This window comes from Alexandromys fortis, unplaced genomic scaffold, assembly GCF_014885135.2.
Source record: "Alexandromys fortis isolate MF-2015 unplaced genomic scaffold, M_Fortis_MF-2015_v1.1 scaffold_291, whole genome shotgun sequence".
Lineage (NCBI taxonomy): Eukaryota > Metazoa > Chordata > Mammalia > Rodentia > Cricetidae > Alexandromys > Alexandromys fortis.
The window spans coordinates 143,342-168,764 of record NW_026068163.1 but is presented as its reverse complement, the minus strand read 5'-3'; the positions used below and the strand labels follow the sequence as shown (position 1 = coordinate 168,764).

The 25,423-nt window shown below is 51.9% G+C and overlaps 1 protein-coding gene across 16 annotated transcripts in view; it reads right to left on the bottom strand.

Annotated features, from left to right (window-relative positions):
• Window positions 1-31: 31 nt before the first annotated feature.
• Window positions 32-25,423, bottom strand: part of Rasa4b (RAS p21 protein activator 4B) — a 38,037-nt gene continuing 12,645 nt past the window's right edge. For 2 of the 16 annotated variants that reach the window (XM_050127846.1, XM_050127851.1), the window contains 13 exons: window positions 23,137-23,254; window positions 22,774-22,924; window positions 22,465-22,529; window positions 22,088-22,200; window positions 21,722-21,914; window positions 21,470-21,607; window positions 20,666-20,810; window positions 20,025-20,194; window positions 19,331-19,468; window positions 18,185-18,320; window positions 16,543-16,663; window positions 13,552-13,613; window positions 12,989-13,430 (listed from right to left, as the gene is read on the bottom strand). In XM_050127846.1, the coding sequence (XP_049983803.1) occupies window positions 13,309-13,430; window positions 13,552-13,613; window positions 16,543-16,663; window positions 18,185-18,320; window positions 19,331-19,468; window positions 20,025-20,194; window positions 20,666-20,810; window positions 21,470-21,607; window positions 21,722-21,914; window positions 22,088-22,200; window positions 22,465-22,529; window positions 22,774-22,924; window positions 23,137-23,254 (1,672 nt within the window). In that variant the 3' untranslated portion in view covers window positions 12,989-13,308. The other 14 variants (XR_007589487.1, XR_007589486.1, XM_050127848.1 and 11 more) reach the window with 14 other exon arrangements.

Sequence of the window (25,423 nt, the reverse complement as noted above, 5' to 3'; positions counted from 1 at the left end):
CGCGAGCTGTGCGCACGCGCCAGTCTCGTCCGGTCCGTTGCTGTCACCCGGCCGCTTTTGGGCGCCTATGCCGGCGCGGGGAAAGCTGAGCCACCTGCAACTGGCTCACTGGTCCGCCCTGAGCTGGTGTCCGAACTGTGTGTGTAAAGTCGCCTGTGTGGGCTGCTGCTGCAGGACCCCCGGCTGGGTCGACACCGGCGTCCTTGTGAAGTTTGCTGGATGAGATTCAGGACAGCAGGAAAATGTGTAAAGGTCGGGGAAGAGCTTGGGGTGCCAGTGGATTCTCTCTTGGGCACACAGATAACTAAACACACGATGAAATCCTGGCCCCTCTCCGTTTTTTCAGCGGTCTCTGTGGCAGTTAGTGTTTTCTATTTTTAAAGATTTGTGTGGCACGTGTCTGTAGGTGCCTTTGGAGACCAGAAGAGGGTTGGGTCCTTTGGAGCTGGAGTTACAAGTGCGTGTGAACCACCCTACGTGGCTGCTGGGAACCGAACTTAGTCCCCCGAAGAGCAGTAAGGCTCTTAACTGCGGAGCCATTTCTCCAGCCTCCACGATGGTTCTTGTCAGCCGGATGAAATTTAAGATCATTGTGGAAACAGAGCTCTAGGTGGGACCTGCAAGGCAGCCCACTGGGTAAAGGTAGTGTCACCACACCTGACTACCTGGTTTCAATTCCCAGGATCCATGTGGGAAGGAGAGAAGAACTCCTCTGACCTCCCTGTGTACAGCATCTGCATATCGGTGCACACACAATGCAAAGTTAAAAACGAAACAAAACTTCTGGGTCTGTGAGAGTCTAGACAGGTTTAACTGAGGAAGAAAGACTTACCATTAATGTGGGTGACGGCACACTAGAGTCTAAGGTCTCAGACTCATTAAAAGAAGAAAGTAAGTCATCTCGTTCTGCTTCCTGGCTGCCGATGGCAACGGGATCAGCTGCCTGGCACTCCTGTGGCTATGGCATCCCCACCATGATGAGCTGTACCCTTCCTTAAGATGCTTCTGTCAGGTTTGTAGACAGCAACAAGAACAGTAACCATTACCGACTCAGTCTCCCAGGCGTTGAAATCGCAGGCGGGCGCCACCCTATCCACTGGTATTGTGAGCACTGAGGCACCAGTATGTGGCATGGATGATGGTGGTGCCGCAGGAAACAGGTGAAGATGATGTCAGGTGCCAGAGGACTTGGGAGCCCCTCACACTGTGTCACAGACCCCTGCCTGTGCGAATGGGCATGCTATTCCTGGAGGGTCTACCTAAGACCTAGTCACAGCTAGCCCAGTGCATCTGCCTTGAAGGCGGAAGGCACAGATATTGCAGGCATCTTGCTCAGCTTTTGTCCCTTCAAATTCAGAAGAAGACGAGGAGGAAGAGCAGAAATCATGCAGGGCTTCTCCATGCAGACTTTCTCCAGTCACAGTCCAAAGCATGTAGTCACCTTGATTTCTAGGAACAGGAGACCCCTGAAGACAGACCACCCCGTGAGGAGGAGTCGTCTCATGGGAAGGAGCAATAAGGTTTTCTTCAGGCCACCCTGAAAACCAGAGCTGAGACGATGAGAAACCAGGACATGCCCTGACCAGTAGCCACTTAGTTATTGTTTGTATTGGCTGAACTGTTTACGACCCTAGAGATGGAACCCAGGGTCTTGTATATGCCAGGCAGGTGTCCTACCACTGAACCACACTGCCAGCCTGAGTGTGATTTTTGAGCATAGCCCTTGAATTCAGGCATGGTGGCTTAGGCCTGTAAAGCCAGCACTGTCGAGATGGAGTCACTGGGATCAGGAGTTCAAGATCCTCCTCAGCTGGACAGTTGTTTGAAGCCAGCCTGACTAGATGAGATACTGTCTCAGAGCTAATGGGGCCAGACCTGTGGGTCCACTGGAAGAGAGCTTTCTGAGCACAATCGCGCCCTAGGTTTTGTGGGAGCCCATGAGTGACTCGGTTTCCATCTGGAGTCCATTCTGACTTAAAAGTCATTTGAGTTCGAGCTTGCCTACTCTGCCTACTCTGTAGCGCGCAGAGATGTAGCGCGCAGAGATGTAGCACCGCCACGGCACTGTCATGTCGTGGGCACGGAGCCTGGGCGCTGTTTGCTGTTCCACGTCAAACTTGACAGACAACTTGTGCGCATGCACGCGAGCTCCCCCCCCCCCCAGCGCGGGGAGTCTATCGATCTGGCCATCTGATCTGGCCAATCATAATTCAGCACGATCACTCATTCTGGCCTGAGCCATTGGGTTGATGACACGTCAGGGCTTTGTCTGGCACCGTATATATTCTTCTGCTTCACGGGGACGGGGTCTTTTGCCTCTCTACAACCTCAAGTGTAAGTGCTCCAATAAAGTGTGTTCTGAGAAGAATCCTGTTGCGGTCGTCTCTTCTGCTGGCGGGAGCGGCGTGCTGCACTACTCCAGTATCCTTGAGAGCTGTGGGAAAGTCCTGAGTAAGCCCATGGGAAAGAACACATCGTCTACTAAGACACAGGCTGCTGAGAGAGGTGGTTAGCGGTACCGCTCCTTCTCTGCCCTCTCTGCTCTTCATCTGTAGAAAAGCAGGTTCTGAAATAAACTCTGGGCTGTTTAGTATTGGCCAACAGACTTCCCGGATCTATCCTGTGTTATGTAATGAGTTTGAGGCTATCATGGTCATGTGACAAACCCTGTCTTAACTCTTCCAGAAGAAAATAATATGAGTAATACACCACCCTCCCCTCTGTGGCAGGAGCAGAACTGCAGCCAGGACGCTGCTGTGGAGAGGCTTCATTTAGGGACGTCTGGAGGGAAGGTGCTGGCTGAGTCTGTCTAGACCATTGGTCCTCAACCACCTTCCAGATGCTGCAACCCTTCACCCAGTTTCTCATGCTGTGGTGTGTCCCAATCATAAAAGTATTTTCATTATTATCTCATGACTGTAATTGTGCTACTGTTGTGAGTCATCATGTAAAGATGTGGTATTTCTGATGTTCTTAGGCCACCTCTGTGAAAGGGTCATTCAATCCCTAAAGGGTTGCGACCCACAGGTTGAGAACCACTGGTCTAGATGGCTGCCCTCTGGGCTTCTCTTTCTTCAAAGGCATGAAGGCCCCGCCCACCCTGCCACAAGAAACACAACATGTGGCCTGGGTATCACGAGGAGAGGAAGTGACAGCGCCACCCACCCACACCCTAGTGACCCCATCCCTAACCCCATCATCACAGCCCCACACGCCTCTCTCCAGCCCTGAGCAGAGGCACTGGAATTTGGCTCTGGTATCCCATCGAAGACGGAAGGGGACACTGTAGCCCAGCTCTGCCGTGTCGTCTGTAAGGATGCCCCGAGCAGAGGGGCTTTGTGTGGTGACTGCTTCCAGCTGGAAAGAACCATCAGCCAGGTGGTGGTGGCACAAGCCTGTAATCCTGGCATTTGGAAGGGGTAGGTAGGCAGATCTCTGTGAGTTTGAGGCCAGCCTGGTTTACAGAGCTCGTTCCAGGACAGGCTCCAAACTTACAGAATGGAGGGGTGTGGAGAGCAGTATTGGGACAGCGGTTGGGAGTTTAAACAGGCACAGCCCTAGGTAATATGGAACAAGAAAACGAGGGCAAGAACTTCAGAGAGGCCATGCTGGTGACCCAGTCCTTGGTCAGACCCCAGCCCCATCAAGGGTCCCCTGGAGTCACTTTCCAGAACCTCAGCAGTCACAGCAGGTTTATTAATGACGGTAGAGCACCGTGACACCCGACCTAGAGGGTCACACGGGGGCAACGGTGGTGTATGTGATGGCTGGGAATGAGGCAGGGCAAGGTGGGCAACCTGGTCTCCTGGGTGCAGAAGCCGGGCCGCAGGGACTACCTGAGCAGTCGGGTCTCCCAAAGACGCAGGTGCCACCGCTGTCCCCCACAGACATGGAGAAGCCCATGTTGGGCTATGGCCTCCCCAGAAGAGATGGCCGTGACGAGGGTCCTGAGCATGTCGGGGTTCTCCAAATGCCTGCCAGGCTCGGCGTACGCCTCACGTCTGTAGCTCTAGAAGGTGATGGGGCTCTCTGGGTGGGGCGCCAGCCAGGCTGGAGCTGTGGGCTTCCCGGAGGTCTTGCAGCACACAAAGCAACTGGGCCAGCGGGTCCTTGGGAGCTAAGTAGAGAAGCATCATGGGGAAGGCACGTATGGCTTCAAAGGTCTGCCAGCCCTCACCCATGTGCCGCTGGAGGCAGCTGAGGCCACCAAACCTGAGTCCCAGGTGGGAGGGACCTACCTCCACCACGGTCTGTGGGTGAGCTTGTTCCTGTTTCCCCACTCAGGAGCCGCTGCTTCTCCCTGCAGAGGAGGGCAGAGTGAGGGCCAGCAGCCACACCTACCTTGCAGGGAAGCCTCCCTGCATGTGGGCTCCCTGACCTGCAGGTGGCGCTCGGGGGGACGGGCGGATGCTTTCAGTCCACACGGAAAGGGTCTGGCTTCCACTTTCCGCTTCCAGTCATCTCCCTCTGCAGCCCACCCTTCAGATACCGAGAGGCCAGAACCCCCTTCACTCCCACTTTCAAAACTGTTCTCACCGTGTCTCCAAGCCTGTCCTTGAAATTCCATCCTCCTGCCTCAGCCTCCCTAGTGCTAGGGGTACAGGTGTGGGAACCATGCCTGGCCAGAAGGCCAATGGCAAACCAAGCCAAACTGTGTCCTGGTTTTGCAGGGCGTATGGGAAATCAGCCAGTTGGGTCCTGAAGTTCCTACCTGCCAGTAGGTTATGGGAGGAATTCAGGGATGGGGCCGCAAAGACGGAACCCAGTCTTATCTGAGCTAGACACTCATTCTGCTGTTTCTTTATTGTTTGTCTTTTGGGGGGGGGGTTGCTTGTTTTTGATACAGGGTCTCAAGATATAGACCGTGCTTGAACACTCTACCTTTCAGGTGCTGGGATTAAAGGCAGGAGCCACCACACTTAGCTGTTTTGGTTTCCGGGACGGGGTCTTATGTGGCCCCAGCTGGTCTTAAACTCACTATATCATAGAGAAAAACCTTGAACCTCTCATTGTCTTGCTTCCACCTCCAGAAGGCTGGGATTATAGGCATGAGCACTGTGTCCAGCTCAGGGATTTTTATTTGTTTGTTTTGGGTTTTTTTTTGTTTGTTTGTTTGTTTTTGAGACAGGGTTTTTCTGTGTAGCCCTAGTTGTCCTGAAACTGGCTCTGTAGACCAGTCTGGCCTAAACTCAAAGATCCACCTGTCTCTGCCTCCCAAGTTCTGCGATTAAAGGCATGCACCATTATGCCCAGCTTTTTTTTATCTCAAGAAAATTATTATTTTAAGTGTGTAAGTGTTTGTATGCATGTGTATGTCTGTGCACCATATGCATGCCAGGTACCCACAGAGGCCAGAAGAGGGTATCATATCCTTCTGGAACTAGAGTCACAGACGGTTGTGAGCTATCGGGTCAATGCTCTTAACTACTGAGTCCTCTCCTGCCCAGGTATTTGAGGGAAGGACAAAATCCCAGGAGATCGCTGAGTGCCAAGAAGGACCCTTGCTCCCCTGCTGGGATCTAGAGCACTGTGCACAGACAAGCAGGCCCTATTGTGTAGCCCAGGAGCTGAGACGGCCTTAGAGCATCCTCCAGCCTGCCCCGCCCAGTGGTTCAAAGCTGATGGGCCCAGACTTGCTATTTCACAAAGTCACTTTAGAAAGAAGCATTCTGGAGCCTGGCAGTGGTGGCACATGCCCAGAGGCAGGCAGATCTCTCAGTTTGAGGCCAACCTGGTCTACAGAGCTAGTTCCAGGACAGCCAGGGCTACACAGAGAAACCTTGTCTTGAAAAACAAAACAACAACAAAGCAGCACCTTGCTGTTTTCCAGGGTTCATAGTCAAATTTAAAAATCTTAACTGGCAAGCTAGCCCAGGAACTCATAGATCAGCTGGAGGCAAAGCCAGTGTTCTGATGCCATCTCTAGAAGGCTGGGCAGATGGGGTCAAATTAGCACAGAAAGCAGTTGTGGCCATGACCTCTAGCACCCTAATAGGAGATGACCTCGTTGTGCAGAAAGGCAGTTGGGGGGAAGGGTGCTTGGCCTCATCAAGAGAGGTAATGCAGGGCCAGCAAGATGGCTCAGCAAAGTAAAGGAGCTTGCTGCACAAGCCCAAGGACACGAGTTCAATCCCCGAGACCCACACGGAGTAGAAGGAGAGAACTGACTCCACAAGGCTGTCCCAACTCCATGGGAATGATGTAGAAGCACACGTCCCATGTATCCGTTACGTACACGCGAAACAACAACACATAAAGAGATGAGCACGCTGGGTGTGGTCATGCACCGTCACTTCAGCTACTTGAGAGACTGAGACAGGAGGATCACAAGTTCAAATCAATCCTGGGATACATTGCAAGACCCCGAGGACCAGGGAGCTAGCTCTGTGGGCAAATGCTTGCGCTGTAAGCATGAGGACCTGAGTTTGATCCACATGAAAGAGCCAGGCATGGTAGAATATGCTTGTAATCCCAGAACTGGGGAGGCAAAGATAGGTGGGAATTTGGGCTAGCCAATCTTGTCTAAGCAGTGAGATCAAGACTAATCACAGGTCTTGTCAAAAAAAAAAAAATACAAACACAACAGGAGGCTGGAGAGATGTCTCAGTGGTTAAGAGCATGTACTTCTCGCTGGACAGTGGTGGTGCACATCTTTAATCCCAGCACTCGGGATGCAGAGGCAGGTGGATCTCTGTGAGTTTGAGGCCAGCCTGGTCTACAAGAGCTAGTTCCAGGACAAACACCTAAGACTCCAGCTCTAGGGGATCTGGTGCCCTCTTCTGGCCTCCATAGGCACCTGTACTCATGTGGCATACAGAGACATACACACATGAAAATAAAAAGAAATATTTTTTTGTTTGAGATAAGGTCTCACTGTGCAGACTTGGCTGGCCTAGAATTTGCTATGTAGACAGTGTTGGCCTCCAACTGACTGAAATCCTCCTGCCTCTGCCTCCCAAGTGCTGGGATTAAAGACATGCACACCATACCTGGATACATCTTTTAAAAAAGCACAAGGTAAGAAAGCAGGCAGCACTCGAGGAGTGACATACAAGGTTGTCGTGTGGCCTCTACACACACATGCATACACCCACCATGCGGAAAAACGAACACGGAATCAAAGGCAAACAAAGAAATACAGAAACAAAAGACGGGCAGCCATTACTTAGCAACCCTCAGGTCCAGTTCAGGCCGCAGCCCTCCAGCTGCCCCTCCATGAGCCTCCTCACCGAAGTGCAGCCTCCACGCCTAGCAGGTGCTTGTAGAGGAGCTGAGCCTCAAGGTCATGGTCCAGGGGGTCATTCCATTCCTGCAGGGTCACCCGAGAGTGGGTCCTGTCACAGCCCTGGTCTGGAGGCAGAGACAGGGCAGAGTTACAACGGAGACACCATTTCCACCTTCCCGGAAGTACAGAAAGGGGAAACTGAGGCTGGGAGTGACGGCAGGGTTGATGAAGGGGCCCCAGGGGTGGTAAGGTGGCCTTGGCTCTGTCTGTCACTATCTACACTTTGGCTGCGGTAGATCATCTTGGCTTCAGCTGCTAGACCACACAGTCTATACTGGGGACTGTGGGTGTCCTGTGGCAGTCAGATCAGGGGAGCTGGTAGTTTTCTGGAGGGTTTGTCTGGAGGTTTCCCTGAACTACAAGAACATGGTCGGGTGGGCCCGAGCTTCTTGTATTGGAATGGACTGGTCCTGTTACTCACCAGCTCTGCCACGTTTGCCCACTCTCCTGCCCACTGGAAGCCTCTGTTGTAGACTGTGGACATGCCTTAGCAATAGAGCTGTTGCCTAGACCCCCTGAGTGAGGGGCTGGGGAGTGGCTGTGTGGTGGCAGAGTTGGTTACCTAACACGTCTGTGGGTCTGAGTTCCATACGTAGCAACACACACACCACACACACACAAAGTCTTAGGCTCTTCCCAGTAAAATGAAATCTCCGGTTGTGTCCTGGGCCACAGTGAGGCCCACAACGGCTTTAATGAGGGAACTGCTCTGAGGGCCACAAGGAGCCATCAATTCAAAGCCAGGGCAGAGAGGGTGCAGTCAGTGCATTGGGATACAGGGCTTTTCCTATGCCAGGCTCTGGGGGCTGAGGCTCAGAGGGCAGGGGGTCCAAGTCTTCAACTCTGAGTGGGGAAGGTCGTGAAATTTCCAGAATTGATGGACACTGTGTCACATGACTATGATGCCAGAACTGAGGAGGGCTGGAGAGATAACGACTCTGCAGGTAAGAGCACTGGCTACCGTTGCAGAGAATCAGGGTTTGATCCCCAAAACTCACGTGGTCACCCAGGCGGGGGACCCAACAAACTCTTCCGACCTCTAAAGGCACCTCCTCACAGACACGTGACACACAGATGCACATGTATATACATAAATAAAACAAATGTTTATTAAAAATAAACATACAAAAAAAAAAGGCGGGCGGTGGTGGCGCACGCCTTTAATCCCAGCACTTGGGAGGCAGAGGCAGGTGTATCTCTGTGAGTTCGAGACCAGCCTGGTCTACAAGAGCTAGTTCCAGGACAGGCTCCAAAATCACAGAGAAACCCTGTCTCGAAAAACCAANGGGGATATGGGCTGGAAATTGCTCCTGAAAAGGTACAGAAGGAAGAGGTGGGACGATTCCTGGGAGCTATTATAACCCCACAGACTATAAGACCACAAAAAATAAGTCTGAGACTTGACAATCTTAAAACTCTTAATGATTTTCAAAGATTGCTAGGCGATATCAACTGGCTTTGGCCGTACCTTCGGCTTACTACAGCTGAGCTGAGACCCCTATTTAAAATTTTGGAGGGAGACCCAAAAGTGACATCCCCTCGAATGCTGACACAGGATGCACGAGAGACTTTGAAGAGGGTTGAACAGGTCATTCAGAATGCACAGTTAAGACAATATGATGAGAGTAAGCAATTAGTGTTGTGCATTTTGCCTACTAACTCAGCACCCACAGCTGTCCTTTGGCAAGATGGGCCTTTGTTGTGGATACATGCTCATGCCTCCATTCGTAAAACGATTGAGTATTATCCCATGGCTGTGGCATCTATTGCCATGACTGGTATAAAGATGTCTTTAACACATTTTGCTACGCAACCACAGTTGTTGATCCAGCCATACACCCCTAAACAAGTACAAGTCTTAAGTGCGACACTAGATGATTGGGCTATTCTTATCTGTGCATTTTCTGGAAGGTTTGATAATCATTATCCATCCGATAAACTGCTACATTTTGTCATGAATCATCCAGTTATTTTTCCTAAGGTGACCAGGCCTTACCCCTTGGATAATGCAATCACTGTTTATACTGATGGGTCAAGTTCTGGTATGGGAGCCTATATTGTCCAGGGAGGGGAGGCAGTCATTAAACATTTTGAGCCAAATAGGCCACAAATTGTGGAATGTCAAATGGTTCTAGAGGTATTTCTCACCTTTACAGGTCCCCTTAATATTTACTCTGATTCCCATTATGTGGTCAATGCTATAAATCAACTTGAATCTTCTGCAATAATCTCTGACAGGAGCCCGGTGGTCTCCGTTCTGTTGTCCATACGTGATACCATTAGACAGAGGTCACATCCTTTTCACATGGCTCATACACGAGCACACACATTGCTGCCAGGTCCTATGGCAGAAGCCAATGCTTGCGCTGATGAAGCCACCCGAGCTTTTCCAATGATAACATCAGATCCTTTTTCAGCAGCACGCCAATTTCACGAGTTATATCATGTGCCTGCCAAAACACTAACACTTAAATTTAAAATTCCTAGACAAGCAGCTAGGGATATCGATAAGTCTTGCCAGGCCTGTGTCCCTTTTCACCACCCCCCACATGTTGGAGTCAATCCAAAAGGACTGCTACCAGGTGACCTCTGGCAAATGGATGTCACCCATGTGCCTAGTTTTGGCCGTATGCAATACGTGCATGTATCGGTCGATACTTGCACTGGTGTACTCCATGCATCACCCTTTACAGGAGAAAAGGTGGTCAATGTTATAACTCATTGCCTGGAGGCATGGGCCGCTTGGGGCAAACCCAAAAGCTTAAAAACTGATAATGGCCCTGCGTATGCCTCTAAAACCTTTCAACAGTTTTGCTCTCAGATGGGTGTCTGCCATCACACTGGCCTGCCGTACAATCCACAAGGGCAAGGCATTGTGGAAATGTTACAAAAACAAAAAGGGGGAGTAGCCCAGGGCTATTCACCCAAGAATGCCATATCCCTAGCTACTTTTTTAAAAATATTTATTTATTATGTATACAATATTCTGTCTGTGTGTATGTCTGCAGCCCAGAAGAGGGCACCAGACCTCATTACAGATGGTTGTGAGCCACCATGTGGTTGCCGGGAGTTGAACTCAGGACCTTTGGAAGAGCAGGCAATGCTCTTAACCACTAAGCCATCTCTCCAGCCCATCCCTAGCTACTTTCACCTTGAATTTTTTAAACCTTGATGATCAGGGACGATCAGCAGCCAGCAGACATGCTGGGGCTCTACCCACCGAAAACGTTGAAGCAAAATGGAAAGATGTGTTAAATAACACATGGTGTGGACCAGATCCAGTGATTGCTAGATCCAGGGGAGCTGTTTGTATTTTTCCTCAGGGCCAGGAACAACCAGTTTGGGTCCCGGCAAGACTGACGAGAGAGCTGAAACGGATACAGGACAATGAGGACGACCCTCGTGGTGCTGATTCTCCTCCTGTGGATGCCAATGATAAAGATGAAGACGACACAACTGTGGGCGAAATGAATCAAAGATCCTAGGTGAATTCCTTGCTGGCAACTGGTCCAAGGAAGCAGAGAATCTGATCCAGGACCAGCTGTTGCAGATTGCTACCTTGAATGATACTCGTATCATGACCCTTGGACAATTTACTGATTGGCTGCAATCCGCTTTTTCTTTCTTTAAGGAGTGGGTGGGGGTTGGCGTATTCGGTGCCATATGTTGCCTTGGCGTGTTTCTCTGCCTTTGGCTTCTGCGCCGATTTCGTGCACGGCAAGCTCGGGACAAAGCAATTATAGTCCAGGCCCTTGCCGCCCTCGAACATAGCATCTCCCCTCAGGTCTGGCTATCTAGCCTCAAGCATGACCTATAACTGGATGTGGCCTCTGCACCCCAAGTCGTTACAGACATTGCACTGGGACAGGCACATCCTATTCTCTCTATTTTTTAAAACGTGCTGGTAGTCCTTGCACCTCATAGGCCTTGCTGCCATTGCACATGAGAGGATACACAGCATGACGCGCACAGCGCACCCTGACCCTTGATCGTTGGGGACATCATGAGGTCTCGAACTAGATCGGGTTTCTGCTATATATAAAAGGGGGAGATGTAGCGCGCACCATGGCGCTGTCATGTCAGGGGCACGGGGCCTGGGCGCCATTTGCTGTTCCACGTCAAACTTGACAGCTTGTGCGCAACTTGTGCTCATGCGCGCCCGCAGCGCATGCGCGCGCGAGCCCCCCCCCAGGGCGGGGAGTATTTCGATCTGGCCATCTGATCTGGCCAATCATAATTCAGCACGATCACTCATTCTGGCCTGAGCCATTGGGTTGATGACACGTCAGGGCTTTGTCTGGCACCGTATATATTCTTCTGCTTCACGGGGACGGGGTCTTTTGCCTCTCTACAACCTCAAGTGTAAGTGCTCCAATAAAGTGTGTTCTGAGAAGAATCCTGTTGCGGTCGTCTCTTCTGCTGGCGGGAGCGGCGTGCTGCACTACTCCAGTATCCTTGAGAGCTGTGGGAAAGTCCTGAGTAAGCCCATGGGAAAGAACACATCGTCTACTAAGACACAGGCTGCTGAGAGAGGTGGTTAGCGGTACCGCTCCTTCTCTGCCCTCTCTGCTCTTCATCTGTAGAAAAGCAGGTTCTGAAATAAACTCTGGGCTGTTTAGTATTGGCCAACAGACTTCCCGGATCTATCCTGTGTTATGTAATGAGTTTGAGGCTATCATGGTCATGTGACAAACCCTGTCTTAACTCTTCCAGAAGAAAATAATATGAGTAATACACCACCCTCCCCTCTGTGGCAGGAGCAGAACTGCAGCCAGGACGCTGCTGTGGAGAGGCTTCATTTAGGGACGTCTGGAGGGAAGGTGCTGGCTGAGTCTGTCTAGACCATTGGTCCTCAACCACCTTCCAGATGCTGCAACCCTTCACCCAGTTTCTCATGCTGTGGTGTGTCCCAATCATAAAAGTATTTTCATTATTATCTCATGACTGTAATTGTGCTACTGTTGTGAGTCATCATGTAAAGATGTGGTATTTCTGATGTTCTTAGGCCACCTCTGTGAAAGGGTCATTCAATCCCTAAAGGGTTGCGACCCACAGGTTGAGAACCACTGGTCTAGATGGCTGCCCTCTGGGCTTCTCTTTCTTCAAAGGCATGAAGGCCCCGCCCACCCTGCCACAAGAAACACAACATGTGGCCTGGGTATCACGAGGAGAGGAAGTGACAGCGCCACCCACCCACACCCTAGTGACCCCATCCCTAACCCCATCATCACAGCCCCACACGCCTCTCTCCAGCCCTGAGCAGAGGCACTGGAATTTGGCTCTGGTATCCCATCGAAGACGGAAGGGGACACTGTAGCCCAGCTCTGCCGTGTCGTCTGTAAGGATGCCCCGAGCAGAGGGGCTTTGTGTGGTGACTGCTTCCAGCTGGAAAGAACCATCAGCCAGGTGGTGGTGGCACAAGCCTGTAATCCTGGCATTTGGAAGGGGTAGGTAGGCAGATCTCTGTGAGTTTGAGGCCAGCCTGGTTTACAGAGCTCGTTCCAGGACAGGCTCCAAACTTACAGAATGGAGGGGTGTGGAGAGCAGTATTGGGACAGCGGTTGGGAGTTTAAACAGGCACAGCCCTAGGTAATATGGAACAAGAAAACGAGGGCAAGAACTTCAGAGAGGCCATGCTGGTGACCCAGTCCTTGGTCAGACCCCAGCCCCATCAAGGGTCCCCTGGAGTCACTTTCCAGAACCTCAGCAGTCACAGCAGGTTTATTAATGACGGTAGAGCACCGTGACACCCGACCTAGAGGGTCACACGGGGGCAACGGTGGTGTATGTGATGGCTGGGAATGAGGCAGGGCAAGGTGGGCAACCTGGTCTCCTGGGTGCAGAAGCCGGGCCGCAGGGACTACCTGAGCAGTCGGGTCTCCCAAAGACGCAGGTGCCACCGCTGTCCCCCACAGACATGGAGAAGCCCATGTTGGGCTATGGCCTCCCCAGAAGAGATGGCCGTGACGAGGGTCCTGAGCATGTCGGGGTTCTCCAAATGCCTGCCAGGCTCGGCGTACGCCTCACGTCTGTAGCTCTAGAAGGTGATGGGGCTCTCTGGGTGGGGCGCCAGCCAGGCTGGAGCTGTGGGCTTCCCGGAGGTCTTGCAGCACACAAAGCAACTGGGCCAGCGGGTCCTTGGGAGCTAAGTAGAGAAGCATCATGGGGAAGGCACGTATGGCTTCAAAGGTCTGCCAGCCCTCACCCATGTGCCGCTGGAGGCAGCTGAGGCCACCAAACCTGAGTCCCAGGTGGGAGGGACCTACCTCCACCACGGTCTGTGGGTGAGCTTGTTCCTGTTTCCCCACTCAGGAGCCGCTGCTTCTCCCTGCAGAGGAGGGCAGAGTGAGGGCCAGCAGCCACACCTACCTTGCAGGGAAGCCTCCCTGCATGTGGGCTCCCTGACCTGCAGGTGGCGCTCGGGGGGACGGGCGGATGCTTTCAGTCCACACGGAAAGGGTCTGGCTTCCACTTTCCGCTTCCAGTCATCTCCCTCTGCAGCCCACCCTTCAGATACCGAGAGGCCAGAACCCCCTTCACTCCCACTTTCAAAACTGTTCTCACCGTGTCTCCAAGCCTGTCCTTGAAATTCCATCCTCCTGCCTCAGCCTCCCTAGTGCTAGGGGTACAGGTGTGGGAACCATGCCTGGCCAGAAGGCCAATGGCAAACCAAGCCAAACTGTGTCCTGGTTTTGCAGGGCGTATGGGAAATCAGCCAGTTGGGTCCTGAAGTTCCTACCTGCCAGTAGGTTATGGGAGGAATTCAGGGATGGGGCCGCAAAGACGGAACCCAGTCTTATCTGAGCTAGACACTCATTCTGCTGTTTCTTTATTGTTTGTCTTTTGGGGGGGGGGTTGCTTGTTTTTGATACAGGGTCTCAAGATATAGACCGTGCTTGAACACTCTACCTTTCAGGTGCTGGGATTAAAGGCAGGAGCCACCACACTTAGCTGTTTTGGTTTCCGGGACGGGGTCTTATGTGGCCCCAGCTGGTCTTAAACTCACTATATCATAGAGAAAAACCTTGAACCTCTCATTGTCTTGCTTCCACCTCCAGAAGGCTGGGATTATAGGCATGAGCACTGTGTCCAGCTCAGGGATTTTTATTTGTTTGTTTTGGGTTTTTTTTTGTTTGTTTGTTTGTTTTTGAGACAGGGTTTTTCTGTGTAGCCCTAGTTGTCCTGAAACTGGCTCTGTAGACCAGTCTGGCCTAAACTCAAAGATCCACCTGTCTCTGCCTCCCAAGTTCTGCGATTAAAGGCATGCACCATTATGCCCAGCTTTTTTTTATCTCAAGAAAATTATTATTTTAAGTGTGTAAGTGTTTGTATGCATGTGTATGTCTGTGCACCATATGCATGCCAGGTACCCACAGAGGCCAGAAGAGGGTATCATATCCTTCTGGAACTAGAGTCACAGACGGTTGTGAGCTATCGGGTCAATGCTCTTAACTACTGAGTCCTCTCCTGCCCAGGTATTTGAGGGAAGGACAAAATCCCAGGAGATCGCTGAGTGCCAAGAAGGACCCTTGCTCCCCTGCTGGGATCTAGAGCACTGTGCACAGACAAGCAGGCCCTATTGTGTAGCCCAGGAGCTGAGACGGCCTTAGAGCATCCTCCAGCCTGCCCCGCCCAGTGGTTCAAAGCTGATGGGCCCAGACTTGCTATTTCACAAAGTCACTTTAGAAAGAAGCATTCTGGAGCCTGGCAGTGGTGGCACATGCCCAGAGGCAGGCAGATCTCTCAGTTTGAGGCCAACCTGGTCTACAGAGCTAGTTCCAGGACAGCCAGGGCTACACAGAGAAACCTTGTCTTGAAAAACAAAACAACAACAAAGCAGCACCTTGCTGTTTTCCAGGGTTCATAGTCAAATTTAAAAATCTTAACTGGCAAGCTAGCCCAGGAACTCATAGATCAGCTGGAGGCAAAGCCAGTGTTCTGATGCCATCTCTAGAAGGCTGGGCAGATGGGGTCAAATTAGCACAGAAAGCAGTTGTGGCCATGACCTCTAGCACCCTAATAGGAGATGACCTCGTTGTGCAGAAAGGCAGTTGGGGGGAAGGGTGCTTGGCCTCATCAAGAGAGGTAATGCAGGGCCAGCAAGATGGCTCAGCAAAGTAAAGGAGCTTGCTGCACAAGCCCAAGGACACGAGTTCAATCCCCGAGACCCACACGGAGTAGAAGGAGAGAACTGACTCCACAAGGCTGTCCCAACTCCATGGGAATGATGTAGAAGCACACGTCCCATGTATCCGTTACGTACACGCGAAACAACAACACATAAAGAGATGAGCACGCTGGGTGTGGTCATGCACCGTCACTTCAGCTACTTGAGAGACTGAGACAGGAGGATCACAAGTTCAAATCAATCCTGGGATACATTGCAAGACCCCGAGGACCAGGGAGCTAGCTCTGTGGGCAAATGCTTGCGCTGTAAGCATGAGGACCTGAGTTTGATCCACATGAAAGAGCCAGGCATGGTAGAATATGCTTGTAATCCCAGAACTGGGGAGGCAAAGATAGGTGGGAATTTGGGCTAGCCAATCTTGTCTAAGCAGTGAGATCAAGACTAATCACAGGTCTTGTCAAAAAAAAAAAAATACAAACACAACAGGAGGCTGGAGAGATGTCTCAGTGGTTAAGAGCATGTACTTCTCGCTGGACAGTGGTGGTGCACATCTTTAATCCCAGCACTCGGGATGCAGAGGCAGGTGGATCTCTGTGAGTTTGAGGCCAGCCTGGTCTACAAGAGCTAGTTCCAGGACAAACACCTAAGACTCCAGCTCTAGGGGATCTGGTGCCCTCTTCTGGCCTCCATAGGCACCTGTACTCATGTGGCATACAGAGACATACACACATGAAAATAAAAAGAAATATTTTTTTGTTTGAGATAAGGTCTCACTGTGCAGACTTGGCTGGCCTAGAATTTGCTATGTAGACAGTGTTGGCCTCCAACTGACTGAAATCCTCCTGCCTCTGCCTCCCAAGTGCTGGGATTAAAGACATGCACACCATACCTGGATACATCTTTTAAAAAAGCACAAGGTAAGAAAGCAGGCAGCACTCGAGGAGTGACATACAAGGTTGTCGTGTGGCCTCTACACACACATGCATACACCCACCATGCGGAAAAACGAACACGGAATCAAAGGCAAACAAAGAAATACAGAAACAAAAGACGGGCAGCCATTACTTAGCAACCCTCAGGTCCAGTTCAGGCCGCAGCCCTCCAGCTGCCCCTCCATGAGCCTCCTCACCGAAGTGCAGCCTCCACGCCTAGCAGGTGCTTGTAGAGGAGCTGAGCCTCAAGGTCATGGTCCAGGGGGTCATTCCATTCCTGCAGGGTCACCCGAGAGTGGGTCCTGTCACAGCCCTGGTCTGGAGGCAGAGACAGGGCAGAGTTACAACGGAGACACCATTTCCACCTTCCCGGAAGTACAGAAAGGGGAAACTGAGGCTGGGAGTGACGGCAGGGTTGATGAAGGGGCCCCAGGGGTGGTAAGGTGGCCTTGGCTCTGTCTGTCACTATCTACACTTTGGCTGCGGTAGATCATCTTGGCTTCAGCTGCTAGACCACACAGTCTATACTGGGGACTGTGGGTGTCCTGTGGCAGTCAGATCAGGGGAGCTGGTAGTTTTCTGGAGGGTTTGTCTGGAGGTTTCCCTGAACTACAAGAACATGGTCGGGTGGGCCCGAGCTTCTTGTATTGGAATGGACTGGTCCTGTTACTCACCAGCTCTGCCACGTTTGCCCACTCTCCTGCCCACTGGAAGCCTCTGTTGTAGACTGTGGACATGCCTTAGCAATAGAGCTGTTGCCTAGACCCCCTGAGTGAGGGGCTGGGGAGTGGCTGTGTGGTGGCAGAGTTGGTTACCTAACACGTCTGTGGGTCTGAGTTCCATACGTAGCAACACACACACCACACACACACAAAGTCTTAGGCTCTTCCCAGTAAAATGAAATCTCCGGTTGTGTCCTGGGCCACAGTGAGGCCCACAACGGCTTTAATGAGGGAACTGCTCTGAGGGCCACAAGGAGCCATCAATTCAAAGCCAGGGCAGAGAGGGTGCAGTCAGTGCATTGGGATACAGGGCTTTTCCTATGCCAGGCTCTGGGGGCTGAGGCTCAGAGGGCAGGGGGTCCAAGTCTTCAACTCTGAGTGGGGAAGGTCGTGAAATTTCCAGAATTGATGGACACTGTGTCACATGACTATGATGCCAGAACTGAGGAGGGCTGGAGAGATAACGACTCTGCAGGTAAGAGCACTGGCTACCGTTGCAGAGAATCAGGGTTTGATCCCCAAAACTCACGTGGTCACCCAGGCGGGGGACCCAACAAACTCTTCCGACCTCTAAAGGCACCTCCTCACAGACACGTGACACACAGATGCACATGTATATACATAAATAAAACAAATGTTTATTAAAAATAAACATACAAAAAAAAAAGGCGGGCGGTGGTGGCGCACGCCTTTAATCCCAGCACTTGGGAGGCAGAGGCAGGTGTATCTCTGTGAGTTCGAGACCAGCCTGGTCTACAAGAGCTAGTTCCAGGACAGGCTCCAAAATCACAGAGAAACCCTGTCTCGAAAAACCAAAAAAAAAAAAAAAAAAAACCAAAACATAAATCTTTAAAAAGAGAGAGATACTAATGAATTTTCGGCTTTGTCAGAATATCCAGAACACGTACATAGCATACCCTTTGCCCAGCATTTACCAAACCACCCAGTCACACAGCTCTTTCTGTGCCCAGAGCACCTGCAGGGCTGGCTTTCCTTGGGCAGCTTTGCCGCAAGTCAGCATGTGGCTTTCCAGCCAGGCTGTCCCAGCGTATCTCAAGAAGCCTTCTCCCAACCTACGACCTGCTTGGGACGGAGGTGGAGGGACCCAGCACCCCACCTGTCCTGTCCTTCTGGTGACAGCAGCTCCACTTGTCCCCGCGGAAGACGCCAGGGTGGTACAATCCCAGGAGTCCCGTGTTGTTGATGCTCACCTTCCGCAGTGCGGACAGCCACTGGTTCAGCTCATTCACACACTGTGGGAACAGCGTCTCCGTGGTCAACCTTCTTCCTCCCTGAGCCACCTCCCCAGCCCTCTCAGGCACTCTACTTGATACAGATCAAACTAGAGCAACCCGGGAAGAGGGAAGTCAAAAGAGGAGCTGCCGCCATCAGATTAACCTGCGGAAGCCAGTGGGGCATTCGATTTTGATGACTGCTGTGGGAGCCCCCACCCCCCACTGTGGGTGGCACCAGCAGCGTGCAGCTGGTCCTAGGGGGTACAAGAAAGCAGACTGAGCAAGACATGAGAAGCAAGTCAGGAAGCTGCATTCTCCATGGGTTCAGTTCCTGCCTCCAGGCTCCTGTCTGGGGATTCTGCCTGGCTTTCCCTGATGATGGACTATAACCTGGAAGCCAAGTAAACCCGTTCCTCCCCAAGTTGCTTTTGGTCACAGCCTTCATCACAGCAACAGAAACCTAATTAAGACACCAACCTTCAGCCCCTCACTGGGGGATTCTAGGCAGGGGCTCTATAGTTTGAATCATGCCACACACTCCCTCCAGAATATCACTTGACTTTTTTTTTTTTTTTTGATTTTTTTCGAGACAGGGTTTCTCCGTAGCTTTTTTGGTTCCTGTCCTGGAACTAGCTCTTGAACTCACAGAGATCCGCCTGCCTCTGCCTCCCAAGTGCTGGGATTAAAGGCGTATGCCACCACCACCCAGCCTTCACTTGACACTTTTAATATTTACTCTTGGGAACTAAGGCATTGAGTCCCAGGCTTGCCTGACCTACAGTGAGTGTTAAAAAAAAATCCAGAACAGAAAAGAAAAAGGCAAGCAAGCTTTGAGTCACAGGAACTTTAGATATCTATCTAGCCATACACATACCTACATATGGAGGCCCATAGCATGCATGGACCACGCATCTGGGCATGAGACCCGAGAACACTAGACACACACAGCCTGAAGTACCTAACGTGGCCGACAGGGGGCGAGGGGGACTCCTGAATCCCCTCCCCACAGCGCCTTCCACAGGTCGCACCTTGCACTGCAGGTAGACAGTCTGGGACCGGCCAACATCGTCTGCATAGATGATCTGCATGACGTGGGAGCTGCCAAAGCTCTTTTCCTCCACCTTCTCCGCAGCCCGGATACTGGCGAGCTTGATGAAGGCGCTTTTCTGGGGCAGCCAGAAAAAGGAGGCTGAGGGGGCCAGGCAAAGCAGGGCTGTTCTACTTTCTTCTCTGGCCTCCACATCCCCTTCAGCAGGAGGAATTAGGGCTTACTCATGGCTCTTGTTCCCAGGGGCCTGCTCTGGGAAGGGATCTCAGCTACAATCAAGCACAGGTTGGAGTGTGACCAAACCCCAAGACCCTGCAAATGATACCCGGGAATGGGAGGGGAGCTAAGCATAGGCTTATATCCAGACACCCCTTCTCTGGGTGACAAACGCCCAGGTATTGAGGCTAAACCTGCTTTTAGGGTTTGCGTCATGAAGGTCTGCATGCGGAGTATGTGGTAAGCTAAAATACCATACCCGTAAGCACTCTGCCCACTAGGCTATATCCTATTTGCCCTTTTGTTTTGAGACAGGGTCGGTCTCATGTAGTAGCCCAGATTAGCTTTGAACTTTGATCAGTTGAGGCTGATCTTGAACTCCTGATCCCCCTGCTTCCACCTCCCAGTTGCTGGGATTATAAGCATCACCATCCTAGACAGCTTCCCTTCTCGCTCACCTTGGAGCTGGATGTCTTGGCGAAGCTGAGGGCTTCGGTAGTGAGAGAGAAGTACAGTTTCTTGAACGAGGAGGACGCAAGAGGGCCTTTGCCTTTGGTCCTGTGGATGAACAGCGGACCCTCCTTCACTGGCGGTGCCTGCGAGTTCAATGCCCGCTGCAGGTCCAGCTCTGGAAAGCAGGCAAGAAAACGATGGAGGGAGAGCCTCTCGAGGAAACTGATTGGGAAGATTAGGGGAGGAGCTAAGAACGACTAGAGTTGAGTCAAGCTGGGGGCGGAGCAAAGGCAAATCGAACTGTGATTAGTGGTGGGCGGGGCCGTGGGTAAAAAGGGCCAGGGATGACGGTCTGGCCAGGAAGTGTTGGCATATCCCCAGCACCACATAAAACCGGGCTTGGTGGCACATGCCTGTAATCGCATCCCTTTGGAGGCAGAGGCAAGAGGATCATAAGGTTTAAGGTTATTCTTGGCAGTGGCTTGCGGCCAGCCTTGGGTTACATGGGACCTGGTCTATAACAAACTAACAAAAATTGGAGCGGGCAGAGAGTACTGGCTTCGTTTCGGTGGGCAGGGCGGTAGGCGGGGTTAAGTAATAGACTTGCACGAACGCCTTGGGCGCAGTACTGTGGGGAAGTCCTTGCCTTCCTTCTCTTCTATGTCCACGAGCTTGGAGATGAAGTCCTTCAGCTGCGCCACACCCTGGCGCACAGTGGGCTGTAGCGGTTCCATCCACGCCTCCTTGGCCCTGGAGACCGGTGTGTCCAGATTGCCCACATTCTGCACAACCTAGGGGTGACAGCAAGAATGACAGAGCTTTGGGGGAGACAACAGTTCTTCCATGGCTACCTACCTCAGCCTAGCAACAGAGACGGAGGCCGAGGAGGCAGAGGCCTGACTGTGGTCCTAGGTGGGACTCGGGGATTCATGGATCACGGCAGTTTGAAACTTTGGACACCTGGTAACTTGGAACCAAGCTTACTGCTTTCGTCTGCAAGTCTGCCTAATCTTATCATCGTGGGCACGTGTGAAGTCCGCTGATGACTGTGTGAGTTGGTTCTCCCCTTCCACCATGCGGGCTCCAAGGATGGAACTTGGGTCATCGGGCTTGGCAGCAAACATACTACCTACTGAGTCGTCTTGCTGGCCCCGCAAGTTTCATCCTAATATCAGACTGCAGATACATGCAGACCTGGGGATAAAACCTGGGTTCGAAGATCCCAGTTTACTCTACGGGCTCTGGGATTTGTCTCCTTATGTATGTATTTATGTATGGGGCTCTCAAGAGGTGGTCACAGGAATGCTTTGTAAACTGTGAAGTGCAATGCCATAGAGTACCAGTAGCCTGGATGCAAGGCCTTCCTAGTGCTAACGGTGCAACACAAGGATCAGGCCAGGCTCCCTTTGCAACCTAACTGGCCTTCCCATCCCAGTCTGCAAGTCCACACCTTGGCCAGCAGGAGTAGCGTGCGGCTGGTCCGAGCATCTGCATGCCGCTCTCGCAGATGGAAGAGCTTGGGCGACATGATGGCAGGAGAGAAGAAGCGTAGGCACAGGAAGCTAGTGACAGCGATGAATGGTACATTCTGGAAGGGTGCAGAGAGTAGAGACTGGTCTAGAAGCCTGTCTGTCTTCCAGGGCCTACACCCCGCCGGATTCCCTTTCCTCTCTGCCTTCGACTCTGCCGACAGGGGTCGCACCTGATGCTGGGCACTAGGAAAGCGCTCCCGCACGCGCCGGAACAATTGCCGGAAAGTGGCGCGGACCACAGCTGGGCATGCGCGAACCGAGCGGCATAGTGCGCTCAGCAGCGCCACCAAGTGGGTACGCAGCGTCTGTGCGCTCTGCTCCAACACCTCGGCCTCCGTCTGTGGGCGGTGCAGCCCAGAGCACCTGTACCGGCAGGAATTAACCAACGGAGGGTGAGAACGTGGTGGCAGGGGCTCCCCTTGGACATCGGACACAGAGAGAAAGGACAAGTGAACCCAGGCCGAAGGAACCATAAACACTTGGATACGGGGCCTGATTCCGCACAGTTATGCACCCAGCGATCACCCCGGCCTCACCCTACATCCTTAACTTCCACTTTGCTGGGGTCCAGCTCCACATATTTCTTCTCCTCGAACACTCTGTCAATAATGGGGCCCAGGATGCCATGCAGATAGCGCATTCCTGCCACCTGGGGGCCACCAGAAACCACACTAGTTAACCATCCTGTGTACCATCTGACTGGAGTATTGACTCAGCTTTGGGCCAGATGCACAGTTAGACTCAGCGTACTTCAGTGAATGTGTCTACATGCATGCATGCATGAATAAATGCATGTATAGATGAATTAATAAATGGATGATGGAAATGTTGGCCTTCAAGGGCCGTAGACAGACAGAACTACCTTCTGCGTATCTGAGGGTCTTTATTCTCTAAGATCACCATGCAACCTCACCTTCAGAAAACACTCCATGGATTTCGAGGCCAGAGAATTGCTCCGGAAGAGGGTGTTGGCCTCACCTGCAAGCACAAATTCTAGTGGGCAGGGAGCTGGAACAAGGCCTCGGAGGCCGGAGGACAAAGGGATGGAGTCTCTCAGTGGCCCCTCAGTAGATGCTCTTCTGAACATTTCCCACCTGCCCCATCCGGATTATTTGTTCTTTATTAGGGAGGGGATGACCCTGCTTCCATATTAGAGGGGCCTATCAATGCGCTAATGAGGGCTTTCTCCACCCCGCCTGGGGCAACTCCTCTCAGGCCTCACTGGTTCGGCCCAGCTCCAGCTGAAAGAGCAGGTCCAGAAAGTCCTTGGCCAGTCCCTGCCCCAGGAAAAGCTTGAGCAGGGTGGTGGCCACTTCCTGGCGACACTCGGCTCTTGTCGTCTCCTCGATGACGGGAATCAGCTGCCCTGGGCCCTGCAGAAAGCAGCAGAACCGTGGGGCTCCAACCCACCAAGGAACATGACCCTCCCCGGGGTTAAGACCTCAGAGCATCAAGGGGAGGTTGTAGGGACAGGGCCGGGGTCTCTGGACATTGGTGAGTGCATTCCCAGCCCCAGGAGTCAGCTGGACAAGCGAACTGCTCAACTAAGCATGGACGCTGCCAGTTTCCCTCAGGGCCTCCTCACCTGGGTGCCCAGCTTCACCTCCTGGCACAGGAGCTGCACAAGAGGCTGATAGCAGGTGGATGGCAACACTGTCTCATCCCGCAGCCGCACCTCCAACTGTAAGGAGCCCAGGTTGCCCCTGGAACGGGCAGTCTGTGATCTCTCCACCAGGACCTAGTTTCCCTGAGCCACACCCACTCACAAAGGCTCAAGCTCTGTTCCTTTGAGATCAGCCACACATTCCCTTTGCTTACGTCCATCAGCTGCCTTGCAAGTCCCTCCCCCAGCTGTGCCTTTCTATGTCCCTGTCTGGAAGACCCTTCTTGCCCAATTACCCAAAGAGCTCCCACCCATCTTCAAAGCCTAGTTCTTTTTTTTTAAAGACTTATTTATTTATTATGTATACAACATTCTGCCTCCATGTATGCCCACATGCCAGAAGAGGGCACCAGACCCCATTACAGACGGCTGTGAGCCACCATGTGGTTGCTGGGAATTGAATTCAGGACCTCAGGAAGAGCAGCCAGTGCTCTTAACCACTGAGCCATCTCTCCAGCCCCAAATTCTAGTTCTTTCATGCCTCCTGACTCCAGTGGACCACGGGAATCCACCCGAGTATACCAAGGTTTCATATTCCAAATCTATCAACTCCTGAACACCACCACGTCACCTGTACGCTTTACCCAGGAAGCAAGTGGTTAACCTACCAGAGAAATTCCAACTCAGGCAAGTCAGGCAGCACGCCATAGTAAATCTAACCACCAAGATTCCATGGCTCTTCTGGAGAGGGCACCGACTAAGGCTATCAATGTTCCTTATGGCTACCACTACCCTCCCCACGGGGCACACTGAGGCAGCCACACTGCCCAGCACACACCCCGTGAGCTGACGCCATCAAGGTTGTCCTAGACTGCTTCTAGGCAAAGCCTTGGGCTGGACACACCCCTGGCCATCTGCCCACGCCCTGAGACGGGTACGGATGAGGGATGTGGGCCCTCCTTCAGGGAACCAAAGCTGAGTCAGTCGAGAAATGTAACAGGGACAGAAACAAGCCAAAGATTCTTCTAGATGGGGCCGCCAGACTGAGCAGAATAAAAACACAAGACAGGGCTGGAGAGATAGCTCAGAGGTTAAGAGCACTGATTGTTCTTCCAGAAGTCCTGAGTTCAATTCCCAGCAACCACATGGTGGCTCACAAAACCATCTGTAATGAGATCTGGTTCCCTCTTCCATCCTGCAGACACTGATACATAATAATTAAATCAATCAATCAATCTTAAAAATAAACCCACAAGACACCAAGCTAAATTAGTGAAGTTTTAGTATCAATATGGCTTGAATAATGCCTGATCGTCTTTCTTGAGACAAGATCACACCTTGTAGATTCAGGCTAGCCTGGAACTCTAGATCCTCCTGCCTCAGTTTCCTAAGAGCTTCGATTACAGATGTGAACCACTGCACCTGGTTTGCATTCTTTTTTCTTTTTCGTTCTCCTTCCTTCCTTCTCTCCTTCCTTCCTTCCTTGCTTTTTTGTCTGTTTGTTTTGTTTTCTTAGTATTTTTTTTTTCAAGACAGGGTTTCTCTGTGTAACAGCTCTGACTGACCTGGAACTCACTCTATAGACCAGGCTGGACTCAAACTCACAGAAATCCGCCCGCTTCTGCCTCCCGAGTGCTGGGATTAAACGCGTGTGTCACCACACCTGACAATGGCTTGCATTCTTACATTAAACTGGGGTTACACGGGTGTGTCATTCTGCTTCACTCCAGGTGTCCCATCTGTGCACACTTGCACATGCCACTGTGCGTGTGTGAGGTCAGAGGATCGCTCGAGAGAGTCGGGGTTGCCGGCTGCTGAGCCATCCTGACAGCACAGGGTGCTCTGGTGTTTATTTAATTTTTATCTTTCTGGTACTGGAAACCAGACCTATGGCGCGTGCCTACAGGGCAGGCACTCTACAACGGGTATATCCCCAACTTTGCCTTGCCTTTCATACGGCAAGTCTATTTCTGGAGACTCTTGGGGAATGAGGGTTTGAAGTATGGCTCTGAGACACTCTCTCTAGGGACCAGACAGCTGCAAGAAAGCCCTTTAAAGGAAGGAGTCTGAGGACTTATTCTAGAAAGTGCCAGGACTCACAAAACAGGAGATCCATGCATAAATTTTAGCTCAGAAGACAAAGGAATATAAAAACAGCAGGAAGGTCCCACCAGTATGAGAGAGGGGCTGGCGCAGTGGGCAAAGGCTGAAGAACACGTGACCTCTGTACTCTTGGCCCCCGACCAATCAACCACCGGTAGGAACTCTG